Source organism: Leucopleurus acutus (assembly GCF_964270905.1).
Source record: "Leucopleurus acutus genome assembly, chromosome: 2".
NCBI classification, from domain to species: Eukaryota; Metazoa; Chordata; class Mammalia; order Artiodactyla; family Delphinidae; genus Leucopleurus; species Leucopleurus acutus.
In genome coordinates, this window is record NC_139143.1 from 133,157,561 (window position 1) to 133,172,071 (window position 14,511).

General features: G+C 34.4%; 1 protein-coding gene across 3 annotated transcripts in view; it reads right to left on the reverse strand.

Annotated features, from left to right (window-relative positions):
* Positions 1–14,511, reverse strand: part of LRRC7 (leucine rich repeat containing 7) — a gene marked incomplete at both ends in the record, with an annotated part of 381,292 nt that overhangs the window by 111,679 nt on the left and 255,102 nt on the right. For all 3 annotated transcript variants that reach the window (XM_082833990.1, XM_082833989.1, XM_082833988.1), the window contains 3 exons: positions 852–967; positions 1,969–2,098; positions 13,010–13,082. In XM_082833990.1, coding sequence (XP_082690116.1) covers positions 852–967; positions 1,969–2,098; positions 13,010–13,082 — 319 coding nt within the window. The remainder of the gene's footprint in view (positions 1–851; positions 968–1,968; positions 2,099–13,009; positions 13,083–14,511) is intronic.

Genomic DNA, 14,511 nt, shown 5'->3' on the forward strand with positions numbered 1-14,511 from the left:
TTAGAATCTGAACATTCTCTGTGATTCCATAAAAGCTAATCTTTGTTAGTTTTGTTGCAGTCTCATATTATCATTTATCTGACTGAAACTTAATGAAAACAAAGAGTTCAAGTAGTCTATTCTAATCCACAATCACTTTACCTTCTTAGAAGTTATTTTTAGTCAGTATTGATTTTATCCTTTCCTATTTGAGGACAACTGTGGTAGAAATAAAGATGAACAGCATTTTCACCCATTCACCAATATAACAACTTTGTCACAAGAAGAGGACCTAACCTTTCTTTGTTCATCCTTTTCAGAGCATGATTAAATAGCCATTTGGTTGTCTTTACTATAATGTGCAAACCTCATGACTTTTGAGTACTAGCTTCTTGGCAATATTCTCACCAGTGTTCTGGTGGTGTGGACAGTATATACATAGCTCAGTTAATTTACCGGAGACATAAATATATACATGAAAACATATATGTATGCATACATACATAACTGTGGACATATTTTTATTAATAAATTTTGTAGACTTTCACTACAATTATTTTTCCATGTTTTCATAATATTATGCTTTCTGTATATGGGAGGGTTTTGGTACATAAATTTGGGTGTATAAATTTTACATAATTTTAATATACAATATATGTTTCTATATAATCAAACAATAAAAGTTTGAAATATCAGTTTAAAAACAATTTAGCTTCTGCCATTTTCTAAATGGATATTTGCATACTTATATAAATATTTGCATTCCATATACTTTATAAGATACAGAAAAATTTTTCAAAATTATTGATAAGAAACAATAATTTGCTTTTAGAAAATAACTAATATGTGATTGTGAAATATTGCAGAAATACCTGTTGTCACTTAAATTTAAGACTCTTAGTTTCTGCATCTGTCCAATCTCTTCAGGAAGAAATTCCAGTTTATTGGAGCGTAGAGACATAACTGTTACATTCTTACAGCTTCCAATCTATGGGTAACAAAAGAAAAAAAAAGTAAAGAATCACAGTGTAAACTATTTTTATACTAACATTTATAATTTATAAAGTAATTTAATTAATTTACAAATTTCTTTATCACTTTAAAGACTATCAATATGTGTATTGTTTTATTTTTTATAATCTCACTCTCTAAAATATGTCTATAATACATATATTCCTTTAGATATTAAGACTGTGTATCTCATATTTTTTTACATATTATGAAGGAAAAATTTTCTTTTTGATTTTATGATTAGAATACTTGTTAGCTTCATTGTTTTCATAAATCACATTGTTTTTGTCTATCTGAGTAAGTACTAATAAGCTATGTTTATAATAGATCATATATACTCAAAAATGAAATATTGTTGATATTTCCTTTGAAAAGTTAGTTTTATTTAATGTTACAATGGTATTTTTATTTTTATTCATAACTTTTGTCTCTAAATAATGATATATGAATTATTGTTCCTGTATTATGAAAGCATTTAATAGAAAATGTTAAATTGAAAATATACTTCACAGTTTTTTCTTGACATGAATACATGGAAGTCCCATTTAGAGATGAATGCTAATGGACCATTTTGGTGGATCCCGAAGTTAAAACAATTATGCAACATGATACTTTAAACAACTTATTTATATTAAAAACTTTCACTTAGAACTGGAAGTATAGTTATCTCAAAATTTATTTATTGTTTTTAAAAGCAAAATATATAAGTTGGATTAGTTAAAATTGTATTCCTTAGCATGAACTAATTTATAATATTTTATTACTATTTTTGGCAAGCAGTGTTTAAATCAAATGTATTTCCTGGGTCAAATATAAAAACTTATAACTTGCCATTTAAAAAAGAATGATTAACAAATAAATAATTCCTGTATACATTCACAGCTCAACTCGTAAGCTACACTGCTACTGAACCTGTTAAGATTTAATCCCCAAACAGATTCATTAAAAGAAATTAATAGAAACAAGTTTATTCCTCACTTCTCTGGGTAATTCTGGAAGGAAATTCTCATCGACTGCTAACGTTCGAAGACTGTGAAGGTAGCCAATAGTAGAAGGTAGTGACTCCAGTTCATTACAGCTACAGTCAAATTCTTCTAATAAAGATAAACTGAAAATTAAATACATTAGTTAGACATTTTAAAAGGTCATGTGACACAAAAGTTTTGGAAAAGCCATATATTCAAATTCACCAACCAAATTATTTAGCTAGTGACTACGTAATATTATATAAGTTAATTTATCTGTTCAACCAAATGTTCAATACCATTTAATAAGTGGTTCAATTTGCTGAAATAAATGTAGTTCATTTTTCTCCTTTCTTAATTCACCTGTCATTTAAATGAGCCATTGAGAATGACAAAAGGTTTTGTTTGTTTTTATACAACTTAGGTGTCACATATAGTCAGAGGCTCATAATGTATATCCTTGGAATGAGTGCATATAACTGGCATGGGCAGGTAGAAGGGTATAGAGGGCAGGTCCAAGAAAGGGAAGATAAGGGGGGCAAAATATTAACAACAAAAACACTGATTAAATGCTAGGTATTTTACTAAGCATTTTAGAGATAAAAATAACTACTCTTTTCTTTAAAATAACTCTAGCAGATATCTATTATTTTGAACACATTTTACACATAAGGAAATTGAGGCATAAAGAGGCTAAGTAACTTGTCCAAGACCACACGAAGTAGGAAAACTAGTACCTAAATGCAGACAATATGGCTCCACTCTATTTTCTTGCCTCTCAGCCTGTGCATCAGTAGCAGAGGCTATGGACAGGGCTCATTTCAGCCTGCAGATGTGTTTTGGTTGGTTTACATAGTATTTTAAAAAGTGGTAAACTCTACATAATGACCCAGACTTTTGGTGCCTTTTGAAAAAGAAGAAGATCTGCAAATACTGGGCCTTTGTTCTTGCATGACAATAATGGAAACAGAGTAATGGCTGCTGTCTTCAAATGAGCACAGCTCTCCAGTTTGTGACCACCTAGAGGGGTGGGATAGGGAGGGTGGGAGGGAGGGAGACGCAAGAGGGAAGAGATATGGGGACATATGTATATGTATAACTGATTCACTTTGTTATAAAGCAGAAACTAACACACGATTGTAAAGCAATTATACTCCAACAAAGATGTTACAAAAGTAAAACTTCAGATGTATGCTCAGAGGTAGAAGTCAAAGAATTAAACAATTAAATAATACAATTAAGGTTTCTTATTTTTCTTTCTTTTATGAAAACATTTTTGAAGTTAGTCTTGAATCATAGTAAGGCACTCCTTACTTTGCACAGATTTCAGTTATCATGGTTTCCTTAAATAACATTAGTCCCCCAACAACATGGCTCAAATTTCAATTACCTCAGTATATTAACTGTGAGTAACTGCATAAAGTACAAACTTTGCTGCTAACCCTTCAGTCCACAAATCACTGTGTAAATAACAGATGTACATCATGATCAGTGACTAGTCATATTACTTTTTTGAGTCTGTCAGTGATCAGCCTCTGCACATCCCCTATTCAGTTCACACATGGACAGTAAGTCTTGTAGTTATGTTGCCTTCTTGTCAATCGGCTATAGAGAGATACTATAGACACCATAATTTAACATTTAAAACACTACTCCTGTTGGATAATGCTCTTCGTCATCTTATTTCTCTTGGAGATTTGGATGAAAATGTGAAAATTTGCTTTTTATCACCAAGAACAACTTCATTAATCCAACCAGTGGACCAAGGAGTTATTTCAACTTTGAAGGCCTGTTATCTTACACAGACTTTTGAAGAGGCTATTGATGCTACAACTGGAGATCATACAGTTTCTTTAGCTGAGTTTTGGAAGAAATATGACATAAAGCATTCAATTGAAAATATTCAAACATCATGGCAGGAAATAACAGCAAGTAATACTCATGCATTGTAGCAGAAACTTTTAGCATACTGTGCAAATAACTTGGCAGGATTTGAACTGAACATACATGGACTTATAGAAGAAACAGCTGACTGTGGGAATGCTGCCTGCCACTATTTGAGAGCCTGTAGATCTGTTGCCAGAAGAACTTAGTGAAGGAAAACTTGTTGACATCAATGAGGAAAGTGATTGTAATAAAAGGATGAAGATGTCTCAGAGGAAGTGACCCTGGCAATAAACTTTACATTAAAGGAACTCTCAGAGATATTTCATGATATTGAAAGCACAAAGGATAAAAGTTTGGAAGCTGATCCAAGCTTAAAAGGAGGATGACAATTCACTGACTCATAGAAAAGATGTTCACTCTGAATTACAACTTACACAATGAAAAGAAGGCAAGCACTGTTCAAACTAATTTTAAGCATTTTTTTTAAAAAAACACTTTAATTCTTGATGTTCCTAATGTTTACAATGACTGTGTATTAAATCCATGTTGATTTATTATTTTTCCATTTCTCTATACATTTATAACCAACAGCAACAGTATTTAATGTTTGAAAAGGTTTAAAGATCTTTCGTCAGAACAATCATAATTTCCTCCATTGATTCTTAAGACTATTTTGCATAGTTTCAGTGTGCATGGTTGTTTTCATAGTCCCCACTACTGTGCAAAGTGAGGACTTCCTACAATAAAAAGACAACATTTTTACTGCATCATGGGCTATACTGAATTAATAATTTATAGCCTGAAAGTATTTTACAGTTTTGGGTTACAAAGAAAATCTATTATGTGCAAAACACACATTCTTCAATGATCTCTGAATTCAAAGGATTCAAACTCAAAATCTAACATTCCAGCTGACTTTATTTATGGTTATCTTGTTATAAATCACCTAAGGTATTTTAATACAGGATCCTATATGAATACAGTTGTACCACATTTACTCAAATTATCACTGGCATTCAAAAGATAGACCAAAATAAGTGAAATAAATCTGACAGAGAAAGACAAACACCACACAATTTCACTTATATGTGGAATATAAAAACAAAAATACAAAAAAGTAAAAAAAAAAACCCCACAACCAAGCTCATATATACAGTGAACAGTTTGGTGGTTGCCAGGAGTAGGGGATAGGGGGTAGAAAAAAATGGGTGAAGGTGACTAAAAGGGATCAACTCCCCGTTATAAAATAAATAAGTCATGGGGATGTAATGTACAGCATCGTATAGTTAACAATACTGTGCTTGAAAGTTGCTAAGAGAGTAGACCTTAAAAGTTCTCATCACAAGAAAAAGGTAACTATGTATGGTGAAAAATGTTAACTAGATTTATTGTGGTGATCATTTTTCAATACATACAAATATGGAATCATCCTGCTGTACATATGAAACCACATTACCCTTTGTACAAAAAAAGGCTAGACCAAAAGCTACCTTTTTTAGAAGTTTTCTCTATAGTCTATAATAGTACACATTAAAAGTGAAAACTAGCTGCAAAGGAAGTATAAAGTACTTCAAAGCAGTACTTCCCAAACTTTAGCGTGCATATGAACCACCAGCAGAACTCGCTAAAATGCAGATTCAGATTCAGTGATTTGGGGTTGGGCCCAGATTCCGCATTTGAAACAAGCTAATGGGTGATGTAGAAGCTCCTGGTCCTGGGACCACACATTTTTAAATAAAGTACTTGCAAATATGGCAAGAGTAACATTAAAACACACACACACACACATGGAGAGATATACCATGTTCTTGGATTGGAAGATTCAACATTGTGAAAATGACTATACTATCCAAAGCAATCTACAGAATCAATGAAATCCCTATCAAACTATCAATGGCATTTTTCACAGTACTAGAAAAAAAAAATTCTCAATTTGTATGGAAAGACAAAAGACCCCAAATAGCCAAAGCAATCTTGAGAAAGAAAAACAGAGCTGGAGGAATCAAGCTCCTGGACTTCAGACTATACTACAAAGCTACAGTAATCAAGACAGTATGGTACTGGCACAAAAACAGAAAGATAGATCAATGGAACAGGATAGAAAGCCCAGAGATAAACACATTCACATATGGTCACCTTGTCTTTGATAAAGGAGGCAAGAATATACAATGGAGAAAAGACAGCCTCTTCAATAAGTGGTGCTGGGAAAACTGGACAGCTACATGTAAAAGAATGAAATTAGAACACTCCCTAACACCACACATGAAAATAAACTCAAAATTGATTAAAGACCTAAATGTAAGGCCAGACACTATCAAACTCTTAGAGGAAAACATAGGCAGAACACTCTATGACATAAATCACAGCAAGATCCTTTTTGACCCACCTGCTAGAGAAATGGAAAAAAAAACCAAAAATAAACAAATGGGACCTAATGAAACTTAAAAGTTTTGCACAGCAAAGGAAACCATAAACAAGATGAAAAGATCACCTTCAGAATGGGAGAAAATATTTGCAAGTGAAGCAACTGACAAAGGATTAATCTCCAAAATATGCAAGCAGCTCATGCAACTCAATATCAAAAAACCAAACAGCCCAATCCAAAAATGGGTGGAAGACCTAAATCGACATTTCTCCAAAGAAGATATACAGATTGCCAACAAACACATGAAAGGATGCTCAACATCACTAATCATTAGAGAAACGCAAATCAAAACTACAATGAGGTATCACTTCACACCAGTCAGAATAGCCGTCATCAAAAACTCTACAAACAATAAATGCTGGAGAGGGTGTGGAGAAAAGGGAACCCTCTTGCACTGTTGGTGGGAATGTAAATTGATACAGCCACTATGGAGAACAGTATGGAGGTTCCTTTAAAAACTTAAAATTAGAACTACCATATGACCCAGCAATCCCACTACTGGGCGTATACCCAGAGAAAACCGTAATTCAAAAAGACACATGTACCACAATGTTCATTGCAGCACTATTTACAATAGCCAGGACATGGAAGCAACCTAAGTGTCCATTGACAGATGAATGGATAAAGAAGATGTGGCACATACATACAATGGAATATTACTCAGCCATAAAAAGAAACGAAATTGAGTTATTTGTAGTGAGGTGGATGGACCTAGAGCTTATCATACAGAATGAAGTAAGTCAGAAAAACAAATACCGTATGCTAACACATATATATGGAATCTAAAAAATAAAATAAAATAAATGGTTCTGAACAACCTAGGGGCAGGACAGGAATAAAGACACAGACGTAGAGAATGGACTTGAGGACACAGGGAGGGGGAAGGGTAAGCTGGGACGAAGTGAGAGAGTGGCATGGACATATATACACTATGAAACATAAAATAGATAGCTAGTGGGAAGCAGCCACATAGCACGGAGAGATCAGCTCAGTGCTTTGTGACCACCTAGAGGGGTGGGATAGGGAGAGTAGGAGGGAGATGTAAGAGGGAGGGGATATGGGCGTATATGTATATGTATAGCTGATTCAATTTGTTATACAGCAGAAACTAACACAACATTGTAAAGCAATTATACTCCAATAAAGATGTTAAAAAAAAAAGGTAAGAGACATATAGGAAATGGAAAAATATCACGCTAGAGTGTTCCCTAACTTGTATAAAGAGTTCACAAAACTTCTCTGTCCACGAAACTTATCTTTATGTCATACCTATTAAAATCTCAAGTAATGATTATTTTGAGGAATATAACTTAGGAAATGCTGGTTTAGTTAGTAGGTGTACTGAGCTTTTAATTTAAAGGAGGAAGCTGCAGTGGTCTGGGTAGACAGAGGGAAAAGAATTAAGTTGTAAAAACAAGTAAGCATATTTTTGAATCTAAATACCCCCAATCTGATTTAAGTCAATAACTCTTTACCTTATTGGACTTCATTTTTATAAAACATTTATTAAATGTGTGAGCACTTTCCATGTATTAACACATTTACTCCTGGGCTTCCCTGGTGGCGCAGTGGTTGAGAGTCCGCCTGCCGATGCAGGGGACACAGGTTCGTGCCCTGGTCTGGGAAGATCCCACATGCCGCGGAGCGGCTGGGCCCGTGAGCCATGGCCGCTGAGCCTGCGCGTCCGGAGCCTGTGCTCCGCAACGGGAGAGGCCACAGCAGTGAGAGGCCCGCGTCCCTCAAAAAAAAAAAAAAAAAAAAAAAAAAAAAACACACATTTACTCCTCACAACATTCTTATGAGGTAGGCATTATTACTATGATTTCCATTTTACTGAGGAGGAATCTAAGGCTCTACCCAATAGCACATTGAAGAGCCAGGTTTCGGACCCAGAAGGTCTGGCTCCAAAGCCAAAGCAACCAACTGCTGTGGTAAACTTCTCTCAGGGAGCTTCGTTTTAAACCAGCATCTCGGGCTTCCCTGGTGGCGCACTGGTTGAGAGTCCGCCTGCCGACGCAGGGAACACGGGTTCGTGTCCCGGTCCGGGAAGATCCCACATGCCACGGAGCGGCTGGACCCATGAGCCATGGTCGCTGAGCCTGCGCGTCCGGAGCTTATGCTCCGCAACAGGAGAGGCCACAATAGTGAGAGGCCCACGTACCGCAAAAAAAATAAATAAATAAACCAGCATCTCAGGTAATTCTGATGCAGGCACAATGGAATAGGGTTTGAGAAGACAGTTATCTGATAGGTGTATAAGTAAGCTGAATCCAGTTAGTGGTTCTTAAACTTTAGCATGCGTCAGAATCCCTGGAAGAGTTTGTTAATACACAGGTTGCTGGTCCAATGCCCAGAGTTTCTGATTCAGTAAACCTGGGATTGTCTCTGAGAATTTGCACTTCAACACGTTCCCAGTTGAAGCTGATGCTGCTGATCAGGGGACCACATGTTGAGAACCACCAGTCTAGACTAGAATATGGAAAAACTTGAATATTAGTGTGAAGAAATTTGGGTTTTATCCAATGCAGGGTGTGTGTGTGTGTGCATGTGCACACACACTTTGTTTTTAATTTTTTGACGAGAATAACATTACATGATACAAAATTCAAAAAGTACAAAAGGTATACAATAAAAGCAAGTCTCCCTATTTACTCTATTGCCCAGCCCCCAAATTCTCCTCCCCAAAGCCATGTACATTTCCAGTTTCTTGTGTATCCTTCCATGCTTAGGGAATAGAGGGAAGCGCAGTTTTTAGCATTCAGATACCTAGAATGCTTATTTTCTTGTTATTATAGCAGTCTAGTAAGTACACTACTGGAATTTACCATCCAGGGTATTGATATCATATAAACTAAACATCTGGATCAAAGAAGTAGAATTTTAGACATAGGTGGAAATTACAAATGAAGAAACTAAGCCACTGAGAGTTTAAGCAATTTGTCCAAGTTCACACAGTAAGTGGCGTAGCCAGGGTTCACACCCATGCTATTTGACTCCAAAGCCAGTGCTCCTTGCATTATTCCTCAGGTGTTTGAGGCCCATAGGAAAGAAGGCATTTACCCAGCTTTGCATAGTTACTTAGACTCTCTGATTCTAGTCAGCAGTCTTTCTCATTGACCATACTCTATGATGGAATGACTTTTTAAAATATCCATTCAAATTTTTGAGATTTTATTGCCTTTCTCCAAAGCTATGAAGCTAAGAGAGAGTAGGTTTAGCGTATGGTTCCTCTTCCTATGGGAGATCTTTTGCCTTTAGAGCAATGGGGCTCTTAAATGACCTAATATTACAAAATGTGTTACTCAACTATAACACATATTAAGAAGCATCATAGGACCCAGCAATCCCACTACTGGGCATATACCCTGAGAAAACCATAATTCAAAAAGACACATGCACCCCAGTGTTCATTGCAGCACTATTTACAATAGCCAGGTCATGGAAGTAACCTAAATGCCCATTGACAGATGAATGGATAAAGAAGATATGGTACATATATACAATGGAACATTACTCAGCCATAAAAAGGAATGAAATTGGGTCATTTGTAGAGACGTGGATGGACCTAGAGACTGTCATACACAGTGAAGTAAGTCAGAAAGAGAAAATCAACTACCATATATTAATGCATATATCTGGAATCTAGAAAAATGGTACACATGAACCAGTTTGCAAGGCAGAAATAGAGACGCAGATGTAGAGAACAAATGTATGGACACCAAGGGGGGAAAGCGGGGATGGGGCGTGGTGGTGGTGGGATGAATTGGGAGATTGAGATTGACATGTGTACACTAATATGTATAAAATAGATAACTAATAAGAACCTGCTGCATAATAAATAAATAAATTAATTAAATTAAATTAAAAAAACAGAAGCAACATAGGTCAATTAGCAGCTTAGCTTTGAAATCTGATAACTTCTCTCAGCCTCTGTTTCTGCATCTGTTGATGGGGAGATAATAATACACATTGAATAGTGTTGATGGGGCCTTTAAATAAGAATACATGTAAAGCACCAAACATGGTGTCTGGCACAATATGAGCACACACAAAAAGTTGTTTGTTACTATTTTCATTACACATTCAATTATTAGGGTGGCTGGAACTCTTAGGCACAACTTAAGATTCAACAAAAAAAATAACCAATTTTACAAGTCATGTGGCACAAAAGTCATGGAATCCATTTCAACTGTGAAAGATGTTGAAAAATGAATTCTTTCAGCAACTTTTACTAGTTGGACTATTAAAAATTACCAAAGATAAGTCTAACCTATTGAAACATTCGATGTGCAGAATGAGAATATTTTTGGTCACTGCAGCTGATCTGAACATTTTGGTGCAGAGTTCTAGGTAGAATGTCTCATAATAAAATAAAGACTATTTCACTACTTACAGAACATTTTCTGCATGTGATCTGGTGTGCCATTAAATAGGATTCTAATCAAATTTTACCTCTAGCTTTGAGCTAAATCTCTGATCTATCAGTTCTGAATTCCCTAAAGAAAGCAAAGCCATTATATCATTATTATTATTTTTACTTCATACAGATTGTTTATTAAGGTATACTATAAAATTTTAGAAATTTAGTTTATTTTTTGCCACAAGTGTTACCTTGAAGTGAGAACATGTTAGACAATGGCTGTCACAATTTTACCATCCAAGACATGATGTATTATAGAACTGGAATCTTCAAACTTTTTCATTTTAGGACCTCTTTACAGTCTTAAAAATCATTGGTAATCTTAAAGTACTTTTTAAAATATGGCTTATACCTATTGGTATCTATAATATTATAAATTAAAAGAGGCATTTAAAAATAGTTATTTATTATTCATTCTTAAATAACAATAATAAACCCATGACATGTTAATGTAGGTAACACATTTTTATAAAAGTAAGTATACTTTCCAAAACAAAAAACTTTAGTGAGAAGAGTGACATTTTTATTTTTGTGAATCTCTTCAATGTTTAGCTTAATAGAAGGCAACTGGATTCTCATATCTGCTTTGTATTCAATTTATTGTGGTATATTGTTTTGATTAAGTTATATATAAAAAAGTCCAAATTCACAGATAGGTAGTTGGAAAAGGGAAAAGTATTTTCATGGTCTTTTTGGATAATTGTGATTATTCTTTGATATTACACCCAAACTCAACAAATGGCAGTCTTTTTAGGGGATACAGTAATTGCAATGTAGAATCTGAAATACATCAATGAACTTTTCTTACTTTTCATACCAATACATTAAAATCAACTAATCTTTTTGCACTTTGAATGGGTCTATTTCTCATGTGTGATTTTGTAGCTCATGCACTGGTCATTTGGAAAGTGTTGCTTCACTGAGTTGAACAGATTTTCCAAATGTTGACACATTTCATAGTACAATATCAACAAATCACATTCATTATTACACCAGTGATATCACACCAGTCTTATCAGAAAAGGCTTTAAATATTGGGAAGATGTCAAATTCACAGTGGCAGATACAAATTTTCCAAAATTCTAATTTTTACTTGATAGCTCAAATTTCACTGTTGGCAACAAATTCTGTCAGTTGTTTTCCTTGAAGTGACAAGCTCAGTTTGTTCATTTTTGACAAAATGTCTGCCAAATACTCAAGTCTGAGTAACCACAGTTTGTCAGTCATTCTTCCTCTTTTTAAAATAGACTTTATTTTTATAGCCGTTTTAGGTTCACAGCAAAACTGAGCAGAAGGTAGAGATTTCGCATATACTTCCTACTGTTTTTTTATTCTGCCTTTTTTATTGTAATAAAATATAGTCATATAGTCCATTTCTTTAACACTTCCCTTCATGGCTTTATATGAATGTCAAAACATCAAATTGTAGACTTTAAATATATGCAGTTTATTGTACATCAATTATAGCTAATAAATCTGTTTTTTTTAAAAAAGCTAGGCTTTCTCCCCACCACCCCAAGTACACCCAAATCTGTTAAATTATGGATTTATATAATTCTTCACATGAAATGTGGGGCAAGATTCCTGTAAAATGGCCTTACAAAATGTTAGAATAAAGACAGCTTATTGATTTCTCACTTTACACAAGTTGTAAACAAAAGAACTTCAGTGCAACACTGATAATAACATACATGTTTCTTAAAGAACTGTAAATCAAACATTAATGGCAACATAAAATTAGAAATAAATCCCTATCAAACACACGGAATATATTTTGTCCTTAAAAGGCAATGATGACCTTTCACCTTGCAGCTTTTTAAAATGCAAGCTAAAACAGATGCTTATCTCCTTAAAGTCTAAAAATACATTAAGTTTCCACAAATATCAAATTTTACTAACAGTGTAATGGTAACATATACATAATGCAGATCTTATAAAAGTTGATTTGATTTTGTAAGACATAAGTGTATTTAGAGCTGCTACTTAGTCAAAAACATCAAATTAATAGTATCTGGAAAATTACAGGCAATGGTATAATTGAAGGTCTGGGTAATCACTTTGCTTATGAAAGAGTGATGGTTAAGTATTTCTTATGATATTATCAATATATAGATGGGTGTCAATGCAGTGTCTAAATATAAAACTAAATTAAGATAAATTATATACAAATATATAACTAAATAAAATGTGGTCTCAAATGAGTTTACATATGAACAAAATGATTGATATCTCTAGCAGAAAATGTGTGAAAGTAGAAAACTCAATATATTCTTTTGTTTCTGGCTTTAGAGAGACTGACTGGTATGAAACTTTGTCACTTACTTTCCGATTGTATTGGGTAGGATTGTAAGTTGATTGTCATCTACTTTCAGAGTAGTTAGTTTTTTCAACAAACCTAAAACAGAGAAGAAGATATATTAATATATAAGAATAGATTTCTGACAAAAAATACAATATAAAAGGAATCGCTTTTTATGAGTTGTAATCCTGATCAAACTACTGTCCCTGTCCACCAGTGGAGCCAGAGGAGGGCTGACAGTCTCAACATCACTTGATTGGGTGATGAGTGTTTGTCATGCTAATTCGCTGCACTCTGCTTATACCAACCTACAAACTGATACTCGTATGTCTAGTTTTAACCTTCCAGTTACAAAACATTTACTTACATCAATGAGAGTTCAAGTACCTTGGTGGAGACAATAAACAAAACACAGGGCTCCATAGAAACATGAGTTGGCAGTACTACTACCACATTTCCCTTTTCTATTATGCAGCAAATGGACCCGATGAAACTTTTCAAGCCAACTGTGTTCGGTATTTTATTAACTCATAAGCACTAATAACTAACATTCCTGTTGTGATACAAATTGAAAACAAATCTGAATTAAGCCTAATAATCAACAAATGGGTACTGAAGTACTGCAGTGTAGTGGTTATAATTATCGACTTGGAAAATTACAACGTATGACTTCATACTCTTTCTGTTACCATAAATCCTTGACTTGGATCAGCAGTAAGTACAAAAACTTGTAGCTTTTAATCTATCAAGTAGAACTGGCCAAGAATTGATGTTCCAACTATTTATATTTCACTGTCTGATTTATGCCCTCCATACCTTTACTGCTTGATCTACTCCTACTCCCAGGGTTTTAAAGAGCAAAAACCACAGAGTAATTGAAGAACAGCTTCCTTTACCCGGCCGTAACAGAACCCATTGTATCAATATGGCTTAAATAGCTAAAATCCAAGACAAAGCATTAACAGTGGCTAATTTTTGTTTTACACTGGAATATAGATATACACTATAGACGACTTGTTTTGCAGAAAACTTGTTCTGATGGATATAGTAGGTTCCATGGTTGAATGTGTTTGGGAAATCTAAATTAAACAAAATCAACCAGATTTCTTTAATGAAGTTTTTCTAGGAATTTTTAATATGCTAATGTAACAGGGTGACACTAAAGTTATTGGGCAACTTGTGTGTATGCACAGAGTATCTTGTATAGTGGCGTTTTGCGAACATGCTCTCAGAAGCACTGCTATAGCTCATGTTTACCCACCTCAAGTATTTTGAGCATACCTTAAAGGCAAAAAGTAAGTCACAAGAAGTCTGAAATAAAGCCATTGTTGCACTTTAAGTTTCACTATGCCCAGTTACGTATTCTGCAGAAGCACTCAGAATTTCTGCTCTAGTTGAGAGAAATGTTATCACTATCAGACTGCTCTGAGAAAATACCTACAATATTTGGAGATTAATACATCAGCTTGTGCTGTTAGGATACATGGCTGAAAACAGTAGCACCTGAGAAAGAAAACAATTCTCA